Source organism: Nansenia antarctica (assembly GCF_963989245.1).
Source record: "Nansenia antarctica genome assembly, chromosome: 6".
NCBI lineage: Eukaryota > Metazoa > Chordata > Actinopteri > Argentiniformes > Microstomatidae > Nansenia > Nansenia antarctica.
Genome location: NC_137676.1, coordinates 20,701,724 through 20,713,797, shown reverse-complemented (window position 1 = coordinate 20,713,797; position 12,074 = coordinate 20,701,724). Strand labels below are relative to the sequence as shown.

The window sequence follows — 12,074 nt, the reverse complement described above, 5'->3', positions numbered from 1 at the left end:
TCACACACTCCCTCACTCTGCTCGTTCCCAAACAGCAGAGTCCTTGACAATGAGAGATGTGTTGCATTCGCCCAGCCGGCGGATATCTGAGACGTGTGAAAGGAGAAGAAGGAAAGACAAAGATCCCTTTCCCACACGCACACACACACACCGTATCTGACCCGAGACAACCTGCAACACTGTGTGAGTGTGTGTGTCTTTTGCAGTAGCACGTACCAACTCGTTCTCTAAATGCATTTGACTCTTAATCTACCCAGTCTGGATAATCAAACAAAGCAAACACAGACACAGTAACCTACATAACCAACAACACACACAGTATCTACAATGTCAATAGCATACACATAGGCCTCCATCTCGCATTGCGATTAAGTGGTATTGGTGTGTGTGTGTGTGTGTGCGTATGTGTGTACGTGTGTGTGTGCGTATGTGTGTGTATGTATGTGTACGTGTGTGTGTGTGTGTGCGTATGTGTGTACGTGCGTGTATGTATGTGCACGTGTGTGTGTGTGTGTGGTCAGTATAACCCCGCCCCCACCAGTCTTTTGTGGGTCAGATAAACCCCTCCCTAAGTTCACTCCTGTCACACCACAACACACACACTGGTGTGTCTACCTCATATGACCAGACGGTGGACCACAATCTGCTGTGTGTACACACAGTCCTTTACAGCAAGGTCAGAAAGGATAGAAGGGAGAGAGAGGTAGAAGGGAGGATGATGAGAGGGTGCTGGCAGGGGCGGAGGCGGTGGGGGGGGATATGAAGGAAAGAAGGTGACAGATCAAACAGGAAAGGGGTGACTAATTTCTGCGCTTGTCCACTGTTGTCTACTGCTATCTTGTGGCTGAAGAGAGAACTACAGCAGATAATAAGCGGTAGCAGTATCTAGGTACAAGTTGCCTTTTGACCGTCTGTCTGTCTGTTTGTCTGTCTGTGTGGTGTGTGTGTGTTAGAATGTATAGTCTAAACAAGAATATTCAGTACTCTTGGAATGACAGTGAAGTTTGTGGGTCAAGGCTTTGATAGAGGAACCTCAGACCTTCAACTGTTTGATTTCTGGTGTGTGTGTGTATCAAGAATGTTAAAAAACAAGGGGAAAAAAGCCAAAGAGTCATCTGTGATATTTGTGTTTGCCACTCTGTTTATTACTCTGTATATGTGCTTTTTGAATAAAAACTTTTATTTATTTTTATTCGATTTAAAATGATTTTTTTTTTTTTAAAGTTAAAAATCATTCAGCAAAGCAGACTGATAATTTTCTGCACTGTCCTCAAATCAGAGAACCCATTAAAAGTCTAGTAAGCAAATATTCAAAACAAATACAGCAAAAATATACATTTATCCCTTTAGATCAAAGATTGGAAATGTAAACATCATTTGGAAAGACTAGCATGGCAGTGACCCGCATTGCCATGGTTACTGTCGATTATCCCTGAGTTTGGAGTGATGTCATCTAAGGGAGACATCTGTGTCATCTTTGTAAGACCAGAGTGGTTATCATCAGCATGTGTCACAGTGGCTCACAGGCCCTTTCACAGGCCCTTTCCAAACTGTTTGAAACTCGATTCCTCACCTCCTCTCCTCCCTCCCGCGTCCTACTGAAAACTCATCGGAGGAGAAGATCGCGGGTTTCTCCCTCTTCCATATTTTCCCCCGATTGCTTTTTGAGAAGGAAGCGAGTGGAGGAGGCAGGACAGGACAGGAAGGATCGAGTTTCTCACAATTGAGAAAAGGCCTACGTACTTCAAACACAGCAACAGGTCCTCACGGATCTGACATAACTTGGGGGACATGACAGGGGGAACGTGTGGCTCAGCTGTGTCAGATCAGCTGTGTCAGATCAGCTGTGTCAGATCAGATCGGAGATCGCTTCAAGGCGCCGTAGTGTTGACACGGAGCTCCCTGTGATGTCATCTTCTAGGGACGGCTACATAAAGTTGGGCGGGAGGGCGTTGTCGTGGTGATAGGAGGAGGGTCCCATGGGGTGGAGGCTGCGGTCGATGGGGGCCACGTACCACATGACTACGCCTGTAGGGTTGACGGACACAACGAACTCTGTGGACTCCTTCAGAGCGGGCTGGGGCTTCTCAGTGAACACATCGTAGATCTGGAGAGAGAGAAGGAAGGAAGGAAGGAGAAGAGAGAGAGAGAGAGAGAGAGAGAGGTAGAGAGAATAGTCACATGTCTGCCACAACCAAGAGAAGCCCTATCTGCACACTGTCTCTCAGGAGAAGCTTTTTTTGCATAAAAACACTATGAAGGTCCAAATGTCACCATCAGCAGAATGAGGCACGCAGAGACAGACAGACAGACACAGAGACAGACAGACACAGAGACAGACAGACAGATACAGACAGACAGATACAGAGACAGACAGACAGATACAGAGACAGACAGTTAGACAGACAGACAGACAGACAGACAGACAGACAGTTAGACAGTTAGACAGGGTAGCTGCCGGGGGTGTAGTTGAGTTTGGCCAGGGAGACAGACAGACAGACATACAGACAGACAGACAGATACAGAGACAGACAGACAGACACAGAGACAGACAGACAGATACAGAGACAGACAGAGACAGACAGATAGAGACAGACAGACAGACAGACAGAGACAGAGAGTCAGACAGACAGTTAGACAGACAGACAGATACAGAGACAGACAGACAGACAGACAGACAGACAGTTAGACAGACAGGGTAGCTGCCGGGGGTGTAGTTGAGTTTGGCCAGACAGACAGACAGACAGACAGACAGACAGACAGACAGTCAGACAGACAGACCTGGTAGCTGCTGGGGGTGTAGTTGAGTTTGGCCAGACAGACAGACAGACAGACAGACAGACCTGGTAGCTGTAGTTGAGTTTGGCCAGACAGACAGACCTGATAGCTGCCAGGGGTGTAGTTGAGTTTGGCCAGACAGACAGACAGACAGACCTGGTAGCTGCCAGGGGTGTAGTTGAGTTTGGCCAGACAGACAGACAGACAGACCTGGTAGCTGCCAGGGGTGTAGTTGAGTTTGGCCAGGGTGGTGGAGTAGCGGTAGGGCATGTCGTCACGACGACTGAAGAACACCAACACACTGGCCTTGTTAGACAGAGGGCGCCAGAACACCTCCACCCCACTCTTCTCCTGAGAGAGAGAGAGAGAGAGAGGGGGGGGGGGGAGAGGGAGGGAGAGAGAGAGAGAGAGAGAGAGAGAGAGAGGAGAGAGAGAGATGGGGGGGGGGGAGAGGGAGGGAGAGAGAGAGAGAGGGGGGAGAGGGAGAGAGAGAGAGAGAGAGGGGGGGGAGAGGGAGGGAGAGAGAGAGAGAGAGGGGAGAGGGAGGGAGGGAGAGAGAGAGAGAGAGGGGGGAGAGGGAGGGAGAGAGAGAGAGAGAGGGGGGGGAGAGGGAGGGAGGGGGGGAGAGGGAGGGAGAGAGAGAGAGGGGGGAGAGGGAGGGAGAGAGAGAAAGAGAGGGGGGGAGGGAGAGAGAGAGAGGGGGGGTGAGAGAGGGGGAGGGAGGGAGAGAGAGAGAGGGAGAGAGGAAGAGAGAGAGGAGAGGGAGAGAAAGAGAGAGAGGGGGGAGAGGGAGAGAGAGAGAGAGGAAGAGAGAGAGAGAGAGGAGAGGGAGAGAAAGAGAGAGAGGGGGGAGAGGGAGAGAGAGAGAGAGGGGGGGGAGAGGGAGAGAGAGAGATGAGATACAAAGAAGAAGAGAAGGGGGAGGATGAACGAGACAGAAGAGAGCAGAAGGAGGAGAGCAGGAGAAGACAACAGGACAGCAGTGTTACAGGACTGTTCACTGTCTCACTTTTAAAAGGAGCATTTCTTCTCTGACAAGAATAACGTGACTTGGATTTGATTCATGAGGTGTTAACCTTGAGCAGGCGTCTGCCCTGGATGCCCATGGGGTCCTGGTTGATGAAGATGACCCCCTTGTTCTGCAGGATGACGCGCGCCTCGCTGCTCAGGGTCCTCAGGTCGTTGGACATGAAGAGAGGCGCGGCCATGACGGCCCACAGAGCCATCTGGGAACGGGACTGCTCCAGACTCAGCCCAAAGTCTCCGACGACCAGCTGAGAGACGCGCACACACACACACACACACACGCACACACACACGCGCACGCACACACACACACACACACGCACACACACACGCGCACGCACACACACACACACACACACACACACACACACACACACACACACACACACACACACACACACACACACACACACACACACCACACACAGTCAGTTCAGTACAGATGTACAGATATTCTTTCATTTCCTTTCTCTGAACATGGGAAAAAGAGAGGGCAATATTTCCTCCTTTAACCCATAACCAACCAGGCATACTCCACTAGGCCTGGAACAATTCCACATTTTGCTCGACAATTAATTGTCTCAGAAATAATTGCCATTGACAATATAATTGCCACTGAATCCCAAATTGCTCCCAATGAGTACGCCTTGCATGGCAGCTTGCCGCCATTGGTGTGTGAATGGGTGAATGAGAGGCCGTTGTAAAGCTCTTTGGAATAAGGCGCTATATAAGTGAGTCCATTTACCAATTGTTTCACTGTTATGTGACCCAGATAATGTAATAACACAGCAACCTATGAAGTAAACCATGCCTCTTTATTATCATAAAAGGTATTGGAGATGTACAGTACCAGTCAAAAGTTTGGACACACTTGAATGGGAACGTGTCCAGACTTTTGACTGGTACTATAAGTTTTGCTAGACAACTGGTATTGGCCATCAAAAGAGTACAGCATGTCTTTAAATGCTGGCTTCTCCACTGTATTGAACGTGTCACTTTGTCTGTGAGCGATCTGTGTGTGAGTGTGCACGATTTGGAACTGTCTCGCTTATATTTCGTCCATCGGCTTAACGACTCAGCAAGACCCCGGAAGCGATCAGCCACTGCAGCGGCACTGATCGATTTGTTTATGACTGCAAACTGGGTGGGATGGTGACTTTTGAGGTGTTGTTTTAAATCGGTTGTGTTAGGATTTTTTACAGCGACTGCTTTCTTACAGATCCGGCAAACCGGCTCTTCCAAATGTGCAGGTTCTCCCCTCTTGGATCCAAAATGATCCCATAACTGTGCAGTCGTGTTACGTTTTGCAATAAGCTCCATCTCTCTACCATGTAGGCTACTGTCTGTGACAAATCCGGTGTGGACTTTTAAGGCTTGAAAGACGACTTGATGTATGTTAGCTGTAAATCAATGTGCGCGGGGTGTCCTCTGATAGGATAGCTACTGTTCTGTCTCGCTACACGGCGGATGCAGCCATTGGAAACGTGTTTGATGGACACAAACAAAAGTAAGACCATGAATATGAAATGAAACAGAAAAGAAAAAAAAATGCTTTGACCGCGGTTCAGAGAAAAAAACGTAGTCGCCATTAGACAATTATTAGTGTTACTACGTAGTAGTAGGAACAGTATTGTTATTGGTGGTTTACTTATTATTATTATTATTCTTTGGTCAAATAGTTCAAAAAGTCCAACCAAAAATGCTATGAATTTGCATGCCATAACTAGAGAGCATCAGTAACTATGGCAGAAAGAATGACCATGATTACACCATAGGTGGCGCTATAATAACCTAAAGTAAATAATTAACTTCAGAATGCTGGCATTTCCACCCTGTTGGATGAAAATGAATGAAACTTGGTACATATGTGTCTTTCCTCATGGGGAACATATTTGCCTCAAGAACCCGCCATGATGGGTTTTTCTGCAGGTGCAACATTTGGCCAAACTTATAAAATTAACTTAAAAGTCTGATTGGTCCATATGAACATGCGTGGTGCACGTCTCTCTATTCATAGCTTTCAGTCACGTGGTTTCTTCCCTAGCAACCACCAACCTGACGGGCAAAAAGTATCATAGCAACATCGCTCAACATGGCGAGTGGACGCAATTTACCGGCTGCCTACTATTTAGACCACCTCACCCATGAAGAACTATCAAGATACACGACGGTGATAGGAGAGTAGGATTGACACCATTCAAAAAGTTTTGGATTCCCTGGCTTCTCCTCTATTCGGACACGTTGGAATTATTTTCCTAACCCCCGGAGAATCAAAGTTATTGACCCGCAAAGGGTGCCTCCTTGACCGGCTTTGCCCGCGAATAACACCGGTTATGGAGGTGGTACAAACACAATACTATTATTGCTAAATTCACCATCAGTATACGGTCATTTTGAGCCCTTAACCACCGCGCTGACACCCCGAGAAGATATACTTTTAATATGAAACTCGATCAACTGGGCGTTCACCCGCTGCTGGACGAAACTACCGCTACTCCCGCTGTCAGCGGGGCGAGGGAATATTTCTATCCGGGAATTCGCTCCTTGCTGTGTCCACGGTGATAGGAGTGGAGGATCGACACCATTCAAATGGTTTTGGATTCCCTGTCTTCTCCTCTATCCGGACACGTTGGAATTATTTTCCTAACCCACGGGAAATCAAAGTTATTAACCCGCAAAAAGTGGGTTTTGCCCGTGGGTTTTGCCCGCAAAAAAGTGCCTTTTGCCCGTCAGGTGGGCGTTTCCACTATGCTGTGACGTCACATGAAAGCTATGAATAGGGTGTTCAAGGATAAGAGATCCATTCCAAGATGGCGGAGAAAATGACATGAAAACAAAAGGTAATTGGGCCAGAATTGTCTAATTCACATAGATTTTGCTCTGCTAGGTAAAGTCCCTGACCAAAAATGCTATAAATGTGCATGCCACAACTAGGGAGCATCAGTAACAATGCTAGAAATAATTACTATGATTAGACCATAGGTGGTGCTATAATAACAAATAGAAAATCAAGTAACTTCACAATGCTGGCATTTCTACCCCGTTGTATGAACCCATAAAGTCCGCCATGATGGATTTTTCTGCAGGTGGAACTTAAAATCAACTGTAAGTCAGATTGGTCCGAGATATAGAAAATGATATGAGGCCATAATTAGGTGACTGGTACCTTTCAGGCCCGTGGACCTGGGGTACTTCATAATATCATAGCTTAGTATATCATGAGTTCAACTTGGCCCATATTAGGTGAGTGGTCTACCCCCCTGTCTGTAGGTCTACCACCTATCTGTCAATCTACAACCTGTCTGTAGGTCTACCCTGTGTCTGTCAATCCCACCCCATTTATGGTTAGGGGGCATCTGTAGGAACACGCCCCATTGCTGCTTGCGGTTATATTTTCAGAGTTGTTACAGGCCTATACTCCACATCGGAAACTAAAACCAGTCACACACACACACACACACAGACACACGAACACACAGACACACAGACACAGACACACACACACACACACACACACACACACACACACACCATGTCAGGGTCATTCCACTTCCCCGGTCCCGCCACATGCTGCAAGACATCCTGGTTGTCGAAGAACCAATCGGCGATGCCCAGCACGCTACCCCATGAGTCCTGGATGTCGCCATAGTTACGCCACAGGTTGCAGATCTCTCCCAACTGTGTGTAGTTCACCTAGAAGGAAAGGCCACAAGTTCGATTTATACAATCTTTACATGAACTGGATGGACTAACAGCAAAGCCAGGGTGAGGTTATCCCATCCATATGAGCTAGCTGAGAGAGGTAAGTCCATCCAGGTGAACTTGAGTGGAAATATACTGTGTTAACAATGCACACTGAACGAGAAAACATTTCCAACATGGAAACTCGTTGTTCTAAAAATGTGTATCATTTAATGATACTCGAGTTTCCCCTTCGGAGAGTGTCAGAATCAACCAATAGGAAGCAACGCAATTGCTTAGGTGAATTTTTACATTATCTTCCAAGATGGCATGAACGCAGCGTCATGCTGCATTCATGTGGTGTCGGAATAATCAGAAAATGTACGTTCAACGCCCGCTCATGTCGGAACAACAACTCGGCAAGTCGGGGATCATGTTGGTGCACGACTTGTTGACTTGAAGTCACATACGCAGAAACATGGCAGACAAAAGTCAATGTTCGGTTAATGGTAAGACACTTTTTAATTAATTTACATACACTACCGTTCAAAAGTTTGGGGTCACCCAGACAATTTCATGTTTTCCATGAAAACTCACACTTTTATTTATCAAATGAGTTGCAAAATGAATAGAACATTATAGTCAAGACATTGACAAGGTTAGAAATAATGATTTTTATTTGAAATAATAATTTTGTCCTTCAAACTTTGCTTTCGTCAAAGAATGCTCCCTTTGCAGCAAATTACAGCATTGCAGACCTTTGGCATTCTAGCTGTTAATTTGTTGAGGTAATCTGAAGAAATTTCACCCCACGCTTCCTAAAGCACCTCCCACAAGTTGGATTGGCTTGATGGGCACTTCTTGCGTACCATACGGTCAAGCTGCTCCCACAACAGCTCAATGGGGTTGAGATCTGGTGACTCCGCTGGCCACTCCATTACAGACAGAATACTAGCTGCCGGCTTCTTCCCTAAATAGTTCTTGCATAATTTGGAGGTGTGCTTTGGGTCATTGTCCTGTTATAGGAGGAAATTGGCTCCAATCAAACGCTGTCCACAGGGTATGGCATGGCGTTGCAAAATTGAGTGATAGCCTTCCTTATTCAAAATCCCTTTTACCTTGTACAAATCTCCCACGTTACCAGCACCAAAGCAGCCCCAGACCACCACGTTACCTCCACCATGCTTGACAGATGGCGTCAGGCACTCTTCCAGCATCTTTTCACTTGTTTTGCGTCTCACAAATGTTCTTCTGTGTGATCCAAACACCTCAAACTTCGATTTGTCTGTCCATAACACTTTTTTCCAATCTTCCTCTGTCCAATGTCTGTGTTCTTTTGCCCATATTAATCTTTTCCTTTTATTGGCCAGTCTCAGATATGGATTTTTCTTTGCGAGTTCAGGACCTGTGAGGCGTCTATTTCTCAAACTAGAGACTCTAATGTACATGTCTTCTTGCTCAGTTGTACACCGGGGCCTACCACTTCTCTTTCTACTCTGGTTAGAGCCTGTTTGTGCTGTTCTTCGAAGGGAGTAGTACACACCGTTGTAGGAAATGTTCAGTTTCTTGGCAATTTCTCACATGGAATAGCCTTAATTTCTAAGAACAAGAATAGACTGTCGAGTTTCATATGAAAGTTCTCTTTTTCTGGCCATTTTGAGAGTATAATCGAACCCACAAATGTGATGCTCCAGATACTCAACTAGCTCAAATGAAGGCCATTTGTATAGCTTCTCTAACCAGCAAAACCATTTTCAGCAGTGCTAACGTAATTGCACAAGGGTTTTCAAGGGTTTTCTAATCATCCCTTAGCTTTTTAACGCGATGAGCAAACACAATGTACCATTAGAACACTGGAGTGACGGTTGCTGGAAATGGGCCTCTATACACCTATGTAGATATTCTATTAAAAACCAGATGTTTGCAGCTAGAATAGTCATTTTCCACATTAACAATGTATAGAGTATATTTCTGATTAATTTAATGTTATCTTCATTGAAAAAAACAGTGCTTATCTTTAAAAAAATAAGGACATTTCTAAGTGACCCCAAACTTTTGAACGGTAGTGTATTTAATATCGTTTTTTGCTCACATGTAAAAAGAAAACTGGAAACAGCTATCAATCTCTTGTTTAAACACTCTGAGCATTAAAATGCAACTCATCTTCTTTGTAGCGTCCATGTTGTTCCCACATTCCGAGTTAAAAGCACATGAACACAACAGAATCGGAAGAATCGGATGACTTCCCAACTCGGGAACTCGGACCTTCCGACACCACATGAACGCAGCGTTAGACCTACCTTGGGAGGAAGCCCACCCTGGTAGGCGGGCCAACTGCAGGAGTAGCCAATGGGGCGGCCGGTGGCGTTCAGAGCCTTTGACATGAGAGGGTAGCCTATCAGAGAGAAGGACAGAGCCCTCAGGAAAAGCGTCTGCATTGAATAGTGTCAACGGATTGGCGGAGGAGATCCAAGGGGAGGGACCTCAGACCTTCTCCTCCAATGAGCTTTGAGAAGGAGGCACGAATAGAGGATGTGATGAATCAACACTTGACATTGGGCCTCTCTTTCTCTCTTTCTCTTTTCCTCCCTCCCTCCCTCCCTCCCTCCCTCCCTCCCTCTCCCCCACCCTCCTCCTACCCTCTCTCCCACTACCTCCTTGTGTGTGTGAGAAAGCAGCTTAGTGTGTGTGTGTGTGTGTGTGTGTGTGTGACACCCACCCCCTCCCTCCCTTCCTCCCTTCCTCCCTTCCTCCCTGCTCCCCGCCTCCCTCCCTCCCTCCCTTCCTCCCCTCCCTCCCTCCCTCTCTCACCCTGCGCCTGCTCTGTGGCGTTGGAGTAGCAGCCGTCAAACTTGAGCATGTCCACTTCCCAGTCGGCGAAGGTCTGCGCATCTATCTGGATCTTGTCCAGGGGGGTCCCGGGGTAGCCCCCGCACGTGTGTGTGCCCATGTCCCCGTAGATGCCCAGCTTCAGGCCTCGCTCGTGGAGGTAGCGCGCCAGCTTGGCAATCCCACCCGGGAACCTGAAGAGGGGAGGTCAAGAGGTCACACATTAAAGCTCACACACACACACACACACGCACACACACACGCTCACACACACACAGGTCACACATTAACACACACACACACACAAGCACACGCACGCGTACACATACGCAAACACACAAGAGGACAGGCATGTGCACACGCACACGCGCGCACACACACTAACAATAACATTTAGAACAAAAGTCAATAATGCCAATATATCCAGGGGTGCACATAACTGGTGCGCCAGTGCGCATGCGTCGCCAAAATGCATGCTGCGCGGCAGATCAGCGGAATGAACGCGCTCTTGCGCACCAAAAGCTGGAAGCGCTGGGAGAGGAATTTACTTCCTCAAAATCCAACAGCTGACTGCTGACTGCTGCATCACTGCAAGCCCCACTAAGTAACTATTTGCCGTCCCCTCAGCAATCCATCACAACAGTCGACCGACGACGACCACGGCGACTCCCCTCACGAAAACATTCGGAAAGTATCGTAACTCGTACTTTCATTCCGCGTATCGCGTATCGCGTATCGCACGGTTATCACGCCGACACGTGAAAATTCAGTCCCGAACGACTCGTCGCTAAAAGGAAAAACAACACCAAGGGACTTCACGTTTCTTTTCTCTGAAGCTTTCAAACGTTCAGACGTTTGTTTTACAGCTTCATTATCGCACCTCGACCCCTGACCCAGGGAATATGTTTGGGAATTCTATTAGAAGAAAAAAAAAAATATTTGTTTTACAATCAAAATAATGAGCTATTTAAAGTGATAGCCTACAACATCCTCTACCATGGTTGAAATTGAGGACAGTGATAACAGCAGTCAAGAGAGCAGTGATGATGATGATTAAGCTTGTAGCATAAATAAATGCTTAGGCTGTAACTTTTTGTTGAAAAGTTGATTTCAGTGTTTACAGAACAGAGCAGTGCTTAAAGAGATGTCAGTTGATTTCATTGTGTTTAAAGAACAGACATTCAGTTAGTGCTTAAAGAGATGTCAGTTGATTTCATTGTGTTTAAAGGAGTCTGACAGACTTTCATGCTTAAAGAGCAGTCATTTGATTTTGCATTTGTTTCTTTTGTTTTGCACACAATCATTTGTTCGTTCATCTTTATTTATGAACAAATTTCGTTTTGCTAATATAAGTTATCCATGTATCCCCTTTTCATCCATCCTGTGGGACGGGTCGTGACTCGCGAGCTCGGGGAGCACCAAGCAGCATCCCTAGGTGCTCCATATATATATATATATATACTGTAAGTATATAAGTGTCATATGACTGACAATGAGTTGGGTCATTCACCTCCGTGCAGCCTGTTTTAGAGCAGGTAGTGGCAGTATACAGCTATATTGGTCCAAAACAGCTCAACAACTTCAATATATTCCAACCGACAGTGCACAGTGGCAATAAAGTAACACGCAGATAAGATAGTGAGCAGTGATAAGATTGCTAAAAGTTGATAGTGTAGATTGATAACATTGACACAGAATGGGCAAAACCAAAGTCAGCAAAAAAAAAAACGACTTTATGCTTCTTATGCTTCTTATCAAGC

General features: G+C 46.4%; 1 protein-coding gene across 3 annotated transcripts in view; it reads right to left on the bottom strand.

Annotated features, from left to right (window-relative positions):
- Window positions 1–1,118: 1,118 nt before the first annotated feature.
- The window catches only part of LOC308159558 (alpha-N-acetylgalactosaminidase-like), a 33,999-nt gene continuing 23,043 nt past the window's right edge, over window positions 1,119–12,074 (bottom strand). For all 3 annotated transcript variants that reach the window (XM_080533371.1, XM_080533373.1, XM_080533372.1), the window contains 6 exons: window positions 10,297–10,508; window positions 9,786–9,880; window positions 7,336–7,497; window positions 3,855–4,052; window positions 2,989–3,129; window positions 1,119–2,107 (listed from right to left, as the gene is read on the bottom strand). In XM_080533371.1, the coding sequence (XP_080389497.1) occupies window positions 1,928–2,107; window positions 2,989–3,129; window positions 3,855–4,052; window positions 7,336–7,497; window positions 9,786–9,880; window positions 10,297–10,508 (988 nt within the window). In that variant the 3' untranslated portion in view covers window positions 1,119–1,927. The remainder of the gene's footprint in view (window positions 2,108–2,988; window positions 3,130–3,854; window positions 4,053–7,335; window positions 7,498–9,785; window positions 9,881–10,296; window positions 10,509–12,074) is intronic.